The sequence below is a fragment of the Colius striatus genome, chromosome 1 (genome assembly GCF_028858725.1).
Source record: "Colius striatus isolate bColStr4 chromosome 1, bColStr4.1.hap1, whole genome shotgun sequence".
Lineage (NCBI taxonomy): Eukaryota > Metazoa > Chordata > Aves > Coliiformes > Coliidae > Colius > Colius striatus.
The window spans coordinates 24,399,684-24,418,430 of NC_084759.1; the positions used below are offsets into that span (position 1 = coordinate 24,399,684).

At 38.4% G+C, this 18,747-nt stretch overlaps 1 protein-coding gene across 2 annotated transcripts in view; it reads right to left on the reverse strand.

Moving 5' to 3' along the window:
* DCLK1 (doublecortin like kinase 1) overlaps positions 1-18,747 on the reverse strand; it is a 253,678-nt gene that overhangs the window by 40,232 nt on the left and 194,699 nt on the right. The window contains exons 7-8 of one of the 2 annotated variants that reach the window (XM_062020438.1): positions 6,373-6,457; positions 4,904-5,012 (exon numbers count right to left, since the gene is read on the reverse strand). In XM_062020438.1, the coding sequence (XP_061876422.1) occupies positions 4,904-5,012; positions 6,373-6,457 (194 nt within the window). Of the gene's footprint in view, positions 1-4,903; positions 5,013-6,372; positions 6,458-17,629; positions 17,862-18,747 lie in introns of those variants that run through there. The other variant, XM_062020439.1, reaches the window with a different exon arrangement.

Sequence of the window (18,747 nt, forward strand, 5' to 3'; positions counted from 1 at the left end):
ACAGGAAGAAACTACAGAGAATTAGTTCAGGACAAGGAAACATTTTCTTTTAAGTGTTTTTCTTTTGATAACATATAATGTGTATCACTACCATATATACAGATATTTACCGTACAGAACACTAACTTAGAAAAATAAGCTTGTAGACAAGTTAACAGCATCAACTTCCATTTCTTAATCAAGTTACAAAACCAAAAGATGGCTCTAAGGATGAATACAAGAAGTTCCATTCACAAGCTCTAGTTTCACTATAAAGTTAAATGGAGAATGGCCAACATAAGAAAAATGCTCTTACTGAAACACTTTCATTTTGTAATAAAGTGTAACCAATTTACAAAAGTCTACTATATTGCCCTTAGGCATATGTTTGTTTAATAAATGAAGAAAAAAAATCCCTCTAAAGCATATGGGGTGATTTTTTTTTTCATTCTTCATTTAGCAAAACATAGTTAAACTGATACACTAAATGGCTACAAAACAAGTTTAATAGAGAAATGTACTGCAGGTTCTGAAGGTGTTCAAAACCTCCCTGGATGTATTCCTGAGTGACCTGATCTAGCAGGACCTGCTTGAGCAGGGGGTTGGACTAGATGATCTCTAGAGGTCCCTTCCAATGCTACCATTCTATGGTTCTATGAATGTGCCTAAAAGTGTGCAGTCAGTCATACAGCACTTGCAAAGTGAGTCAGAAACTGAAAGCACTGCACTAGGAAAATGACTGAGCATTTTCTTTGCCATATTTAAACATGGAAAACTCCTCTGGCAATGATGTACCATTTCTAAGGGAAAACGAGGACTTCAATAAAAAAGAAAAAAAAAACACAAGAAAATGTTAATTCTGTTTCAGTTCCCAGGTCAGCAGGGAACAAAGATGGTCTGTATTAAGACATCAATTAAAACACTGGGCAAAGAAAACGCATTGGATGATGATGTTTATGACTTGGAAAGAAAGTACTGCATGGCTGCTCAAGACTTAAGCAAAGAAAAATTAAAAACTGCCCCCCAAAGGGGTTTAATGCAACAGTCCTGAGAAATGGGCTGCACTCCAGGTAGGGTGCCCCTTCCTGCTGCTGCTGCTTTTTTGGTTACAGTCCCAGCTCAGTGAGGGGACAGGTAGAGACATTGATACTATTTTTAGGGAATGAAAGGAAGGAGGAGAAGGAATATTAGAAATTAAGATGTCTGGGGTTCAAACTCAGACAAAACTTGTCCTCTTTCAATAGGCATCTCTTTCAAGCTGCTTGGTTGCCCTATGAATGCTTCCTTTCTGTCATGAGAAAGGAAATTGATGGTTTTTGTTGGCCATGGGAGACTCCATGTACTCCAAAACACTGGGAAACCTGAGCTAGTGAGGAAATGTCAGAATTTGGAAGTATCTGAAAGTTAAAAATGAACACATATAAAAACACCGCAGGACAAATTGTGCATATGATGGAGCAGATACGTAACGAGCAGATGACAACTCTGACTGCTCTTTGTTTTGGTAAAAAGAAAATTAAAGCTCAGATAATGCAAATCCTTTCCTATAAAAAGCTGCAGAACCACAGGCTGTCAGCAGCACTGCAACTTACACAGCTGCCAAAAAAATATGCATGGCCATGCCAGAAACTGGCAGTGAAATGGGCATATCACCTCTCACTCAACCCAAACAATGAAAAGGTGCCACACAAAGTAAGAAACACATTATGGCTGGGTACGTCTGGACTCATAGTACTACTGCAGGACACAGAGTTAGGCCTCTAGTTCATAATGGGGCTCTCTGCCATGTTCCCTGGGTGGTTTAACCCTCTGTGAAGTTCATGGAGATTTCCATTGCACTGGAGACAAAAATCTATATTATTTTTGTGTGTGGGTTAAACGTATTTGTGTGTGTGCTTGTGTGCTCATAGATGTCCAGAACGGGATTTAGAAGTTCTTTAGAATTCTGAAGATGTTTTTTGATCTCTATGTGGACTGTTCATTGTTGGAGGATGCCTGTGAATGCACGTGAAGTGTCAGAGCAGCTAACCAGTGCACACGGGCTGGCCTCCACAGCTATGGAGAAGAAGTATCCAAGTGATCAGTGAAGATGTGTAACCACATCAGTTTTTCCTTGCTTAACACCTCAAGGTGCTATTCCTTTGAAGTCTAATTCACACAGGAATTGTATGTCAGAAGAAAGTGGAAAAGTCTTCTGTCCCAAGTATCACCCCATCAATTCTGGCTCTGCGAATGATGGACTTATCAGACTTTGAAGTTAGGTGTTTTTTGCTTAGAAAGACTGTGAAGAATGTTTTTGAAGAGGTTTTCCTGGCTTTAATTTACCCTCTGAGCCTTTAATTTCTCCTTCCACACTTCTGATGGCAAGGGTATACAGCTTCAAAAGTGGAAACTAACAGAAATAACTCTACTCCAATTTTCAAGCTCTCCCAAAGTAGTAACTCTCTGATACAAATGGGATCTATGGAATGGTATAGCTCAGAGACCATAAGAATATCTATCTGGGAATATCTGAGTAATCATCTATTTAAGTGTATCATCTATTTGAGTAATCATCTATTTGAATGTATTCACTAGATACACTGTGCTACTGGATACTTCTAGGACCAGTGGGATAGACGAGAGGACAGGAAACTGTTTTCATTTAAGCTCTCAAGGATATTGTAGTTGGTATTATATTTAGATGTGGTGAGACCTGCACTTAATTTTATACATGTCTTTTCTCTCAGGTTGAGAAAGAGTTGTAAAATGCTCACTAGCACATTTGAACTGCCTCTCAGCACAATTGGCATTTTCAGCTGAATGATACTGTATCAAAACCTCAAACTTTTAAATCTTGCCTTGTAATCTGTTTCTCTCACTCACTAAGCATGTTATTTTAGCTTGTCTTTTCCTCTTAGTTATAGGTATTCACCCATGCTCTTCATCAGTCATGCCCCCCCCAGGGGGTTTTATAGCACTTTCTTGCCTTCATATTGTCTTGCTTTGCTTCCTTAGGTTTCCATATTCTCCGGTTTAGTGTTCAGACACCAGGGTTTGATCTGAACAGCCATCGCCCTCCGGATGACCAGCTCCACCATGAACTCACTCACCTTGACAGAGCTCAAAAGGCCTCACAAGAGCTTTGGCCAAGTCCCACATGCACACTCTCAGTTGATACAAAATCTGCTCTTCCCCATTTCCCTAACAGCTGTCTTCATGGACTCTGACTTGCCAGACTCTTTCAGATGCAGAGCAGGACTTGTCTTTTTCCAGAGAGACACTAGTTGAAAACCAGCCAAGCTAATTTATCATCATCTGCCATGAGATCTAATCTTGACTTACTCTCTAGGGTCAATATCACATTCTTACTTACAGGTTAAAGAGTAAAAGTTCTACCTTTGAGTCCAAAGGTGAGGTTACAATCTTCTGTAAGTCTCCCATCTAGTAGGGGATACAAAACTTCACTTGTGAAATTTCTGTATCAGACTTTGATGTGTCTACTGTTCTTTTGGACATCTCTAGCTCTGGCAGCTTTTTGCTTTCTCTGCGCTGCTACTATCTAACATGAACCAATCATTTCACATACAGGTACCATCTGTGTTTTTTATCCCATATTCTCCTATTTTTAACAATACCACCAGAAGAGACCTGCAGTTGTGCTGGGAACATTTCTGTCTTTGTACCTATTTTAACACTCTCAATGTCAGGTAGAGCCAGTTCAGACCTGGCTCATGTCCTACCTGACCACATTTGGAACCAACACCTGAGCTAGTCAACAAGGGTACTTTCAGCAACAGTGACATTTGAGGTGACTTGTGACTTCTCTAATATGGAATGGATGTCTAAAATCAGTCTTAAACAAACAAGCATGCAAGAGATAGATGCCCATTTAAGCATGGAAAAGGTTACTCCTCGGTGTCAGATATCAGAATAGATGGATCCAAAGTTAGCTCTTTGCATTGACCACCACCACTACACAGCCCACACAGAACCTCCTGATATCTTTACAGAATGCTTCTATATGTGAAATGTTTCATTGGTCTATTATTGAGGCCAAGAAGGCCAATGGCATCCTGGGGTGTATTAGAAGGGCTGTGGGCAGTAGGTTGAGGGAAGTCCTCCTCCCCCTCTACTCTGCCCTCATGAGACCACATCTCGAATATTGTGTCCAGTTCTGTGCCCTTCAGTTCAAGAAGGACAGGGAGATGCTAGGGCCACCAAGATGAGGAAGGGAGTGGAGAATCTCCCTTCTGATGAAAGACTGGGAGCTGGGGCTTGGAGGAGACTGAGGGGTGGTCTCATTAATGTTTACAAGTACCTAATGTTTACAAGTGTGAGTGTCAGGAGGATGGAGCCAGGCTGTTCTCAGTGATGGACTAGGGGCAATGGGTACAAGCTGGAACATAAGAGGTTCCAAAGAAACGTAAGGAAAAACTTCACTGTGAGGGTGAGAGAGCACTGGAACAAGCTGCCCAGATGGGTTGTGGAGTCTCCTTTTCTTGAGACATTATAAACCCACCTGGACAAGTTCCTGTGTGACCTACTCTAAGTGGTCCTGCTCTGGCAGGGGGGTTGGACTAGATGATCTCTTGAGGTCCCTTCCAACCCTTAAGATTCTCTAATAGAGCAAACCAATGTCTGCATATATGCTGCGAGAAACGATGTTTTTTCAGCACAACAAGAGTTAACACAAAGAACTAGTAAAATCATGCAGAATGCAGCAGAAAAGAACCATCACAGAAAAACTACAAAGAAATAAATTCATAGATTGTCCCTTGGACTCATTCTTTTTTTCATATGAAAGGGCATCAGTCTAGTTTTTCCATCTGGCATTGAGACATTACCTTATTACACATCCTATCTTCTAAAATAAACACATGATCTAGAAAAACCATGACAGTTATAATTATTTTTACAGTAATAACCATATTATCCTCCTTACCTTTCTATACACTCCTTCACAATAGCAAAATTTCCATCTCCTATAGTCCTTCCAACTTTATATCGCTCCGCTATTGATGCTGGAACCTGGAAACCTTCTTCCAACACTTCTGAAAGAATCATTAGTACATTTTTATTGTTAGTGAAGGAAACACAGATGTTGCACATAACATGCATTTTAAGTCTATGGTTTAAGAGCCTGGAAACCATTCAGAATCAGTATCTCACTTACTGTACAGTGAAACCATGCTGCTGACATTGTATATACTCAACAGGTTTCACACAGATAGAATAATGAAAAATAAGACTTCTGGGGGCTCAAACATACCACCATTTGAGTGTTACATAGTTTACCATTCCCATTGCAATAAGCCCCCAGGACAAAACCAAAACTGTATTTTTTTAATTATGAAAACCTCTGTGATCTGCACAAGCGCAGATCAGCCTCCAAAAAGGGCTGGAACTCCTTGACACAGCATGATTAAATATATGTACCAAAGAAGTCCAACACTCAAGCACTTATTTTATTACATCCTGTAAACTGAGACATCCATAAAACTCTTCATGTGCTAAGTGCTAGTTCTTCCCCTCCCCCAATATTAAATATTTAGTTTTTACACAAATGTTCTCAATAATACTACCTCGCAAGCAACCTGGGCACCAGATGTCTAGGTAAAATCGCATTACAGTGTCTAAGCATCAGAAAAGTTTGTAGTTTCATGTGGTTTAGTGCTCATTCATGTACCATTATTTTTAAATGTATCTGAAATAGCGTGTTACAAATACCTAACATGCTTCTAAAAGCTGCCTGTAAACTGCAGCTGATACAAACTACTATATAAATAACATAACATAAAAAAAAGGCCTCTCAGAAACGTGACTTGAACTCACACATTTTTAAGATAGTGCTTTTGACTGTGTATTTTTCTGTCCTTTGTTCCAGTTTAGTATTAAAAGTGAACGTTGTGACGCAAGGAGGCTGGGGTTTGTCTGAATTCACAGGCAGCAGGAACAGTTACTGTCAGATGGGAACATACACACACACTGATGTATAAATGTGTGTGAACTGGCAGTATTTGAGCAGACACAATCTCTTAGCCAACTTTCTCAAAGCCTCAGTACAGGGTGAGACCAATCACACCTGAGTAAAGACCAAGGGCTGCAGTATGTTCTTTATTTCCATGACAGATGAGATAAAAATTTACTGAAACAATCTAGTCAGCGCCACACCACCTGCAGAACTAGTATCTTGAGTATCCTGGCACAGAATCACCTCTGAACAGTGATGTCCAGGTTAAATCTGATTGAGAGTGAATCTAACTGATTTGCTAAGACTGATGAGCTACTTCCCAGACAGTCATCCAGCCTGCAATGCTCCCACCTTCCCTAGCAGGAAGAATGACTCATTTCCTACACAGCTGCTGTTATCACTACATTGTCTGCTTTGAAATGTCAGCCTTCAAATGTTACCTTCTGCAGGTCCATCATTTTCATCCATAGAGCTGCAGACTTTGGTGGATGCTAATGATGTAGAGGAGCCACTGTGCTGGGAGCTCTGGAAATGGAGAGACACAAATGAAAACAGATGATTTTTAAGGAGTACGAGTACCCGCAGCATGTTTTTTTGCGGACACATGTCCCGGAGAGGCTTCAGTGTTCCCTGTGTAAAGTATCAATTTGGTGGAGGGGTATGTGGATGCTTGGGAAGATTCCAATTTTTCCACTGAAATTGCATTCTTGGTATCTCTGTGTACATGGAGATACCCCATATCCATGGTGTGCAGCAGTGTGCAGCAATGCTTCTGTGTGCAGCACATTAACTTCTCCCTATTCCACACACATTTTGGGTGGAAAAACTGAGGAGCTGTATGCCCTCTGCAGGCAGGAGATGACTGTTTTCTCAGCGACAGCATTAATCCAACAGACACAGGAAGCAGGAATGCCTGTTTTAAATTGGCTTTGTCATGGGCAGAATTCCTCACTTATGTAAACCTCCTTCTGGTGAAATCCTCCCTGTCTGGGTTCTAGAAGGCAGAAATAATTATGGTGGTGTGTAGAGAAAATAAAAAGTCAGAGTGAATAACATTTGGTGTTTTGGAGAAGCATTTGAATGGGTATACCTTTCTTGAGGCACAAGCCTGTATCATGGTTTTAAGTACTTGTACAGCAAGCGTCTGCATTTGCCTAGACAGTTAATGGGGGCAGGGTGGTACCTCTACAGTCTCTAGAAAGAGACTCATAGCCACACAGCTTGGATGCCAAAGTATAGCAGGCATCACTAGGGAAGCCTTCCAAAGCACCCATCAACATCTTATGAGTTATGTATGGAATCTAGGCATGTACTAGAAAGACTGCTTCACCAGGCATCTGGATGGATGAAACTACATCGACGTGAGATAGACTGGACTTCATCCAAAATTTTTATCCCGTGCTGTATAACGATAACACATCTTCAGGATTCTCCCATCTTCAAAGGAAACCAGAAGCAGCTCCAAAGGTAACACTGGCGCTTTAAACTTACAGCAAAACTGAGCATTTCCTCAGGCCCTCATGTTGCAACATAGGTGAGAAGCATTCAGAGGATTTCCAAAACTAAAGCTTTCTACCTAGGGTTCACATACTTTGCATGCTGAAAGGTTACAAACTGCTGTAGTATTTAATTACCTCCTTCAATCTATACATTAAATAAATTGCAGGCTGTACTGCTGCATGTAGTTAACATCAGTTCCTTATCTGTGCCTGCAAGATGGCCAATCCGGGTTACAAATTTAATGCAGCTTCTTTGGAATGATCTCTCTGCCACTGCAGAGCACAGTCAACAACTAACGATGTGGCAGTTGGGATTTCTGCAGAGCACAGAGACAGAGAGAAGGCAGATAGCAGAGTTAAAAGCCAGCCAGTATGCTGAGCTCATTTGGAGAGACTAACTTTTAATTTCTCCCACAATAGACTAGGGTCAGATGACTTAGACAAAGGCTGAACTTGGCCTATTTTTCACTAAATAATCCTGAGAGCTTGCACATCTCATCTACCAAGAGATTCTTTGCCCTTATTTTCTTTTCATTAACCCCAGCTCATTCTTTTCATCCATCCAAGCATTTCTTTTGAGCTTTTGAAAACTGCATTAATCAGTTTTCAGTCTACTTTTGCTGCTTCTTGAACACAGAAGAGAGTGCTGAGTGATTGTATGCAGTTCCCTAAGATATTGCTGTCTTTGTTTCACAATTAGGATGTGTTTATGTATATGCTACTCCTGTGCTAACCGCTGCGCAACACCTCAGTAGAAACTTACCTCTGGTTCATTTTTGAACAAACGAGCAGATGAGGATCAAGGTAACAGGAAAACGCTAGGAGTTTTCATGCCTGGAGAAGTCACTCTCAAAGCCTATTTTTATACACTTGTAATGAGAAAATTGTTTCCTTTACACTCCAGGTTGTAAAATAAGCAGGACAAACATGTTTCTCCATTCTGCTGCATCTGTTTGCTCTCCTACAGCCAGCATCCAATTTCTTACTTCTTTTCCCACTCCACAGTATTTTCTTCAAGGAATTGCTATTTAAATGTTTAATATTTGTTACATATATGATCAGGAACGAATCTTTACAACATTGAAGAGGTACAACCCAAAAAGGTTGGTGATGGACTTTCAACAGATTACCAAACAACTACTTTATTAGTTTTGGGTCTTTTTTCATTTTAAATAGTGAGATTTCCCTTCCCAGCAGATGTTGGGTTACAACTGCTGACTATACGCCCCTGCTGCTTTCTTCAGCAGGCTGATGGTCTCTTTATGGAGTCTCGCACCCATTGTTCTCATTTGTGAGAATGTGAGACATGAAAATCGAGACCCAACTTGGTGGCCACATCTTCTCAGAATGGGTGCCTAGAGAGACTCAAATTTCTGTTTTGCAATCTAATTTCTCAAAGACTCTCAAGATGAGGTTTAGCTGACAACTGTGACTGCTCAATCCTTCCAGAATTAGACTCCTTTAAGGGCCCATTTCAGCAAAGCACTTTAGCAAATGCTTCACTTTAAATCCAAATAGCCTTAACGGCCTACAGACACTGAAATCTAATTCACTCCTAAATAACTGTCTTAGGTACAGCTCTCTAAATACTTATTTAGCCTATGTGTAGTTAAATAAGCTAGAAAAAAAAGTGACCCATAGAAAATTTAAAGAAAACAAAACCAATCAAGAAAATCAATATGAGATTCATTTTTTAAGTGCCCCTACTTCTTATTGGCACTACATAGAGATAGGAAGGCTAAGATGATATCCACAACTGAAGAACTAAAAGGATGCATTAGTAGCATATACTGTACCATAGGTCTGCAAAGCATACAGATCCTCCAGCGAGATCTGTGTGTGAAGCATCAGCTTCTGAGCAGAAGTCAAACTGACCAGCGTCAAGGATGCAGTAGTTAAGAAGACATTTGCTAAAAATAAATACTGAGATTTTAAAAACTCTTAGCACTTTAAAATGACTTAAACCCCACGAGCCTCTCCTATTAAAACAACAGATTAAAAATAAATCAGGGACTGTGCATTTGCATATATTCACCAATGATGCTGACAGGCCTCCTTTCACAATTAAAGAGATGTTACTAGGTAAACACGACTCAAATATTTTTGTCTTTATTCAATCCTCTGGAACAACACTCAGGCATTTATTTATTTATCTTTTATGTCAGCTAGAAGGACAATCCGTTTATTTAGACCTTAATTGGCTTGTTATTCTCACAAGCTGAAAGCCCTCTGGGTCCAGCAATCCTTGTGGGTCTCGGTGTTCCTTCCAGTTGGCTTGCCAGTCCTGAGGCAGTCTGTCATGCACACTGTTGCTCTCACAGCTGTGGACCCCATCAGGGATATTGCAGATGGGGAGGGGGGAAAATAAACTCTAAGCAAGACTATAGTCTCTTCAACACACAGACTTTAATGCAATTAGTTGTCTTAACTTTAAGAGATGCTGAGGTGCTTGAAATGTCATCACTTTTACGCAGATTTAAAGGGGTCCAGTTGCACAGGTTGCCAGCACATGGCCATTTTTATGGCACACCTCCATAAAAGCGATGGCATAAAAAAATCAGGTCTTTGGTGTAAGGACTTCAGATCCTATTCAGGCTTATATAACAGATGGCCAGCAAACCACACATCTCATTGATGTGAATGGAAACGTTAGCGCTATAGAGTTTCATTCATGTCTCACGGGGAGATTTATTTAGCAACTGTTTTGTAAATAGTTTGTATCTCAGTGGAAACTGTGCTAAATCCAAGAAAAAAAAGGCAGCCAAATAAATATTACTGTAATTTCTCTCTCCCCATACTCACCTTTGTCCTAAATTAGTCTTAAAATCCCACTACATCTAAACAGCGGGAATTATTTTTGTGGACTGCCAGTATCAGCAATAACGAAAAGAAACTTAAACAAGTATGACTAGGAAGTTTGTTAATGCAATTCAGATTCCTGAATCTTAAACCCCAAACACTGCATCATGTTTTCCAAAACTCTCAAAACCTTTATTAGTGCATATGGAGTCTACAAAGTCTCAACAATAGATTCCTTTGTATTTTCCTAGCATGGAGGAAGCATCTGGATGAAATGTGAGTAACAGAAATGCACACAGGTGTTAACACAAAGTTTGGATCTCATGTAGAGTTCTGCTCTTTCAGAAACAGGCTTAATGAAGCAAAGATTAAAATTAGTAAACAAACTGTAAGATCAGGACGGAGGGTCAGGATAAGGAAATTATTAATGTCTTTAAATAATGCCTCCTAAGATTTTCCCTATTCCAAATAATTATACAGAATTTAAAAATCATACAAAAAGCTATGTGTGTTAGTAATGTCTTAAGATAAAGCTCAACTCAGCAAGGATAAATAGCATTGAAAACATAGCTAAACATTTAAGCAACCATGCTCACCTCTTTTGGAGCCCATACTAGTGTTCAGACAGGTTATAAAAACTATTTGCAAGGTAGCTGTTGTGAATTACTGACATGGTCAGTTCCTTAGCCTAAAGATCGGCATGGTTAATGCTAAAATAAAGACAACAATCCAGTGCAGGTATTGGCTTGGAAGCACTTTGAAAGATTCAAAAAAATTCCTGTAATATGTAACAGTGTTAAGCAAAAAATAAGTGATTCAATACAACAAAATAGTACACACCCAGAGAACAAGAAATAGAGGACAACTAGTTTGAAACAATAAAAGAATAAATTTTGATGCAACTTTTAAGAAGACAAACTCATTTATTATTCAATTCAGAGAGAAGTGAAGGGTTACACTGAAACTTCCTCTCTCAACTCTATCCAGCCAAAAATGTTTTTCATTTTCTTTTGTTTAATCACTTTTTGGCTCAGCCAGCTGAGACGTGGGGAAAAAGTTTTCATGTAAATAGCACAGAGTTGGCAAAAAACTACTTCATGGGAAAACATCAAATCCACAATCATCTTGCTGAAAGAATGGAAGCCAATAGAATTCAATGTATAGAAAGAGGAATGATGCAATTATTTTCTTTTCAGATTTGGAGACCATACTAAACTGACACGTAAGATCCAAATGTATTCGTAAACTGCTTCATCTGGAAAGAAACAATAAATGTACACAGACCTGCAACTTGTCCACAGTTCCACACCCTGCTGTCTTGTTAGACACTGAAGAGAAGCCCTACATTGGAAATTGTCTGGGGTTTTTTTGTTCTTCATTTATGCAATTCAGGATTTACACAGTTTGGAGATGAGATAAATTTAAATGACACAAGGAATAATTTGGTGTGTGTCACTCAGGAACTTGTGTTGGTTTCCCTCTTTGAGACAGAGGGATAAATGGGAAGGTTTGCAAGGAAATGGAGCTGACAGACTGAAGTTAAATTTTAAAGCAGAAACTGTTTTACTAGAACCCTCTTATTAAGCTGCAGCATCAACTGCTTATGCACTCATTTGATTTCTGTAACAGGCAATTCTGAAAGACCAACGTAGTTTCCTACATCGTATTTAACAGCAAACTTTAATGTAACCTCCACTAGCACCTAACAGCTGCTTCCAAAGCTGAGCCATAATTCAGACTGTAGGCTCCCTCAACCTTTGGCATCCTCCAGAAAAGATTGATGATCTAAAAAACCAAAAAGTATCAGATTCATGGTATCGGAAGCTGACCTGTCATTACTGTATGCATGCTGCAGTTAACATAAAAAGTTACATGTGCAGTGAAGGTTTCCTTTTTCCTTTTCTAAAGTTATGTCTAGGTAAAGTTTTCCACTCAACTACAGAATAAGAATTGAAAGTCCATCAAAGGCGGTTCTTATTTCTTCCACCTAATTCAGGGCACAGCACAATCACCACTTTTACTTTTAATCTCCTTGAGCTGTATTTTAAAAGCTCTCCTGGTATTCTTAGCTATATACTTGCTAGAGAGAGAAATCTCAGTTATTTTTGTTTCTACTCTTTCTCATTTCTATAGTACTATTTCCTTTCTATGTCTATATACCTTTTTCAGGCAGATCTATTTACTAGCAACTAAAATGGTTTCAAAACTAGAACTTTTATCAGGCCCACAGGTGCCCCCAGGAGAGTGAACATCAGCTGAAGGATCAGACTGGCAGATGATGTGTCAGAAATCGTAACGTCTCTCTTCGCCTGTCCACATCAAACAAAAAATAAAATTAGGCTATAAATATGTGTTTTTAAAGAGTGAAAAGACATATAAAGAACACAAAGTACTTATTTTAAAACACTGTGGGTAGGTTTCAGAACTCTTAGCTTTTCACAGGCATATTCTCCTAATACTTAAGAGGAGCGCTGCTGTGGCTGACTTATCAGCAGGGAGCTGGTACCTTGCTTTGGATAGTCTACTGATTTCCCACTTCATACTTCAAATCTGTCCTCTCGTGCATACAAACTTACCCATAAGCAATTCAAGGCAGGTTTATTTACCATCTCCAAAAGATCTGTTAGAAACTAAACTCTTCCTTGAATGATCTTTTGCATCTACACACTATTGCCAAGAGTTAATTATTTTAAAAGGCACCAAATGCATCTACTATTTAAAGAAACCCATTAAGATGCATGAATCCCATATGCTTATATTAAGTGAACTGTAAGATGGGCAATGCTGATCAAAAATGAATGAGCAATACCAACTGCAAATGTTTTTTTCAAGCCTGTTAATCACATTTCCAAAACAAACTCACTGAACAGTGTGTATTTTTTTAAGTATCTTTATTACATAGCTTACAGTAATCTACAGTAACGTTAAAACTAGCAAAACAACAAATTGCAACCAGGATGACATGGTCAAATATGAAACACAAGTACAACACAGTATGATGAAACAATGGCACAAAAATGAAGGTGATTTTCTTCATCTGATTATAGGAAATAAAACATTCATCGGCATGTATTTTTGCAAGTTTTACATTATTTTGCTGATAAATCAACAGCTTTCTTTTTGGTTTCCTGCATCACATTAATACAAAAATGGCATATTTTAAAAAGCAAATATCCAAGCACTTTTCTTTAAAAAAAATAATTGTATGCGTAACTTTGTAAAATCTTAAAACTTATGCTGTAAATGTGCCAATATTTACAATATCATAGTGCAACTAACAAAATGAAGAGGCCTTAGCACAAACATCGTTAGCTCCTCTTTCACTAGAATCCAAATTCCAAAACACTGTATTGCAGGGCAAACCACAAACTAATTACCTCATATAACATCAGACAACAAGTACACGCTGAATACAGTACAGCTCTTCTCATACTTCACTGCTGAGGGTTAATTTAAGCAAATTTGAATATAATCAACATGCACAAATACAGACACTAAAATGCATACAAATATGTATGCGTGCACTTTGTGTGTTTTTAACCCTTCGCTACGGTGTGCGTACACAACGCATGTATCTACATACCCATTGCCTTCCACTGGGAGTTAGGGCACTAGGCCAGTCTGGTATCAGGTGCGAGGTGCAAAGAGGCAAACCAAGCCAGCTGAAAGGTGTTACAACAGCAAACATGGCTCAGAACAGCCTCTGCTCTGCTGGGTAAGCCCTGCTTTCAGAAGAGAGTGGTTACTGCAGGGTAGCACACGCCTTTCCAAAGAGCATGACAACCACTTGCTTGCTTTGCCCTGCATACAAAGCTGCTGTTGGCTGCATGACTTAAGGTCATTTTTCTATTGGTCACTCATAGCTAGATATCCCGTCACTAACAGATAAACTGAAAGTGAAGATTAAATAAAGACCAACCTTGTAGCCATTGTAATTGGACGCAAGAAAAAGCATAGGCATTAATCTAAGTATTCAAGTGACAAGGTAATTTAGCACCATTAAGATTTTCTCATTATTAATTGCTCTACTATTTTTGACAAAACAGTAAACTTGGTTCAAACCCCGATGACAGAGTTTTTTACTGTTACTGTTATTTCATTTTAACACTTACAGTTAGAGCCCATTTTTGTAACATACTGCACTTTATAAAGTTCATATCTCAGTGTGAAGTATGAAACTGTAAAAGCAAACACTATTATTTATTTCAATTGCTATGCCACACAATCTCAACCCAGGTGTTCTTCAAGGCTGTTTAACATTGTGTATCCTTTCTCATAACACACATTTATAGCCACAATATTAATGCTCCAGAATTTTCATTTTGCAAGCATATATGCCCTGTGAAAATGGTTTAAAGAGAGAAACAACTAAATATAATGTGCTGCTGCTGAATTATTTTACAAATTGGAAAGCATTTTTCACATTGGATAACGTTAAAGATTTCTTCTAATATTGCGTGAGTTAATGCACTGCAGAACAGTGCAATTCAAGAGGAGACAAAAGTCTGAACATGTCAAAATAATATCATTTCAAATTTAGGATTAATGTTTTGTCTGTCTAGATATATTTGTGCATAAGGTCCTATCCTTCCCAACTTGGAGTCGACTGTGGTTTTGCCACTAACTTCAAACTGAGTAGAACTTAGCCCTTGTTTTGTACATGAGACTTACAGTTGTACAGACTTCCTTGGGGGAGCTGCTCAGCAAGCACAGATCAGCGCAGCTCCAGTGGCTTTAAAAGCACTACAGCAAATCCCACCAGATGAACATCCTTCCATCAATATATTTCCCCATATATTTGTTTAAACGTGACATAACTGTGTAGGGACTTCAAAGCCATTGTGTGCGTATGTGTGTATAAATACAAACATACACATTCTGTGCTTCACATGTGAACTCTTTTGTTGCATAAAACAAGAAGAAAAGACATTAAAAAAAACCCTAGAAAGTTGCAGAAAGCATTAAGGAAATCACAAGTATTCATAAAGCTCAAGGGGAAGCAAAGCATTCACAATCTATACAAGACTCTCTAGCTACATCATAATCACCTTAAAGTAGGCACAATAATGCAGCATACAGAGAACATAAGAGGTTCAAACACTATAAAGTTGCTTAATGAAGTCTATGAAATCTAGGCACATACTAAAACCTGTGCTGTTGCAAACAGAACTACAGCATCAAGAAATACAATTTGTTTCGCCCATAAACTGAAACCTTCTGGTCTCACTCAAAAGAAACATTTCATTTCTGCCCATGTATAATAGGAATTGCATTCCACTCAAAAGGGATCTGAAAGTCTATGAACGGTGTACCTTTCCAAACTCTAAGGGACTTTCATTTCTTAAATGAAATAATAATGATACATATTGCCCCTAAATAGTCCCTTAATACAAGTCATATGTTGTAATGATTAAATGTTATGGACTAGGATAATCCTTGAAATAGTCTTGATGGAGAACTCACTATGATAACAATTACTGATACAAGGTTCATTTTTCTTTTCCACAGCTACTCAAAGCTATGGGATTCAGGTTTGCTGGCAATCTGTGGTCCTTGCACAGAACAAACACTTCTAATAAACTGTTTCAAGCAGCAGCAGCCTATATTGGAGAAGGGAGGAAAAGTAAAATTCCTGGAACTCATTTTCTTTGCAGGAAAAAATCTATTTTTAAAATGCCAGTAACATTTTGTTCAGTTTGGTGGAGTTATCTGAATTTTTGGAAACTGATCCCAATGCACTTTTACATAATTTGCATTAACTTGGATTAATTAAAACATTTTACAAAGACATTCCCTCACAAGAGACAAGAATGCAAGTAACTTCACAGCTGCCAACGTGTTCAGTAGAACAGGACAGCCTTAGGATCAGGGGTGGACTGTTTTAGATCTGAAGTCTGAAGCAGGAATGGTAAAACGTGCGTTTCAAAAGAGAATGACCAAACTGCTTCATCAAACCTGCCAGATCAATGCTTTTTCCTCCACATGATGCTGGAACCATGTATTCAAAACAAAGAAGGTAAGCTTTGTATTCTGCTGCTCTTTTTAATTCTTTTTGCAAATATCCTCCATCAAGAAAATGATATTGATACAGTGACGCCATAACATTACACACCAACATTTTCTAGCTGCTGAATTTTATTATGGACAAATCAGTATAAAGTAGTTATTTTTCTGCATTTAAAGTTGGCATGTGGCAGCTAAACACTTTCTGCTATTAAGTAAATTTTCCCACTTTCAAAATATATTAAATCATAACTAAGCAGCTCAAAAAATATAATCTCTATAGATGTTTGTTGACGAACAGAATCACACTAATTTCTCATTCTTAAATCATTAGTATTTGAGATACTGAAAAGAAAGGTATAGGACAGCAAAAGTGTCTGATCACTACACTATGGGCTTAAATAGAACAGATAAATTTTAAAGCAATATAAGACGGGAAATACTGCTATTACATAAATTAAAGCAGACTAAGATTCTCACAATAAAGCAGCAGAAAACAAATAAAATTAGTAGATATTTGTTAAGCAACTGGTTATAATGCGTGACCTACTTTAACGCTAAAGGAGTTTTGCATATTCATGATGTACAAAATGATCACCTCCAGAAACAACGAAAACAGAGAAATTAGGTCAATAGGAGGATGATATACAGTACCATGATTTCTGTAGGCTTTTGTTTTCAAATGCATAAAATGCCTTATTACAGCAAATTAAAAAATCATGTTCCTGTCCTTGACATAAGTGAAAATAATCACTAGTTTTTCAGGCAAAATGTGTTTCTCCAAAAGGCGTGTCAGGTGACGCTGGTAGACAGCAGGCCCCCACATTTCCCTGTTTAGAAACTTTTCTATTTTTACTTGCAACATGCAGATGGTCAGTATTAACAGCTCTGGCCAGGTAAAACATTCATGTCGACCGTGAACACCCTTCAGTTTACTGTCATCAGATGGTAATGCAGTGAACGACAATTTGAATACTGCTTTGAAAGCATTTACTTTTTGTTCTGTGACCAAACAGGATTTTTTCATTTTCCTTTAGGTAAAAAGACTAAACTTACAGTGTTCCAAATGTGCGTGTTGGGCTCAGATAGCATGGTGCAAGCAGTTTAATATGGCAGGTTTTTTCTTTTCTGCGTTTTACCTATTCGTGGGTAAAATCAAGGTACTCATTAACTGCTCATGCCAACATGAATAAAGATACCTATGGTAAAAACGGAACATATAATCAGTACCTTAGATGATAAAAAGAGTTCTATTCAAAATTGTGCCCACTATGGATTTGTGCGTTATGTTCACCTTATCCAATCTTTGTTCCTTTAAGTGTGCACAATGCTGGTTTGCATTTGATGGACATATTCAATGGCTCATTCATTACAAATTCTTGCATTAAAATGCAGTGGTAAAGCCAAAAATACCCCCACAGACTAGAATTAATTTGGCCCCACGTTTTTGATATCAAATATGCAAAACTCTTTTGTGCGATTCACTATTACTGTAAATTAGCAGCTATTTTCTTAAAAAATGTTAAACCTTCACCAAATCACAAACCATAAACATTGTTCCATTTTCTCTTTTACACTGAGTCTCCTACTGAATCCATATCATCCGAAGAGAGTGGGCGATACAGGTCCTGTAAGATGAAGCGCAGTATAGATTTGTTTATTGTGTTTGATTTGTTGCACTGCAACTGTCTTATGTTTTCTTTTGTTACTGTGGACCAGAAGATATTGTTTAACATAACATACACAAATCCTATACACTCATATTTTTTTTAATGTCATATAATTATTCTTAATCAACAAACAACAAAGCTGGAGTTTCAATGTACAATATATTCTAAGAGGCAATTATTGTTTTCTTTGAATCTTTCCTATTAAACACCATTGCAAATAACAATCTCCTGTCCTGAAGAGTCTCCTAATTGTTTGGAAACTTGGCAATATGAATTTCATCTGAAATGGAATATATTTCCCTTTTTGCTGTTTTGTAAACAGCAGTAGGAAAGTCAGTGCTTACCTTAGGTAATCAAAATCTGCCAGCCACTATATGTAGCATGGATCCAGCAACATTTGAGCCCCAGAATGCTGATACTGAGTATCACCATTACCTGGATTGTACTGACAATGATATCTCTCTGCCACAGTTCTTCTGTGTCTGTGTGTGTGTGTAAAAAGACAGCATGTAAAATCCCCCCATCACTGGCTCTCCCTGATGGTAGTCAAGCAACCATCTCATGACAGCAAGGGAGCTTCTGAGTGTACAGATCCATTTCATTTTTTCAACACCCACTCCAAGTATCCTCTGATGGATCAGATAATCCCCAAATGCCAGGGGTGTTAGGGGATGACACATTGCCCTGTCCAACCTACACAACAAAGCAGTCCTCACCACAATACACAATAGCACCGAATGAAAGAAAGTTCAGCAAAGAGAAGCAGTAGAGGACATGCTACTTTCTTTTTAAAGTGAACTAAGCGTAACTGATGGTTTAGAGGGGTGCTGAGCAGGCAGGTTCC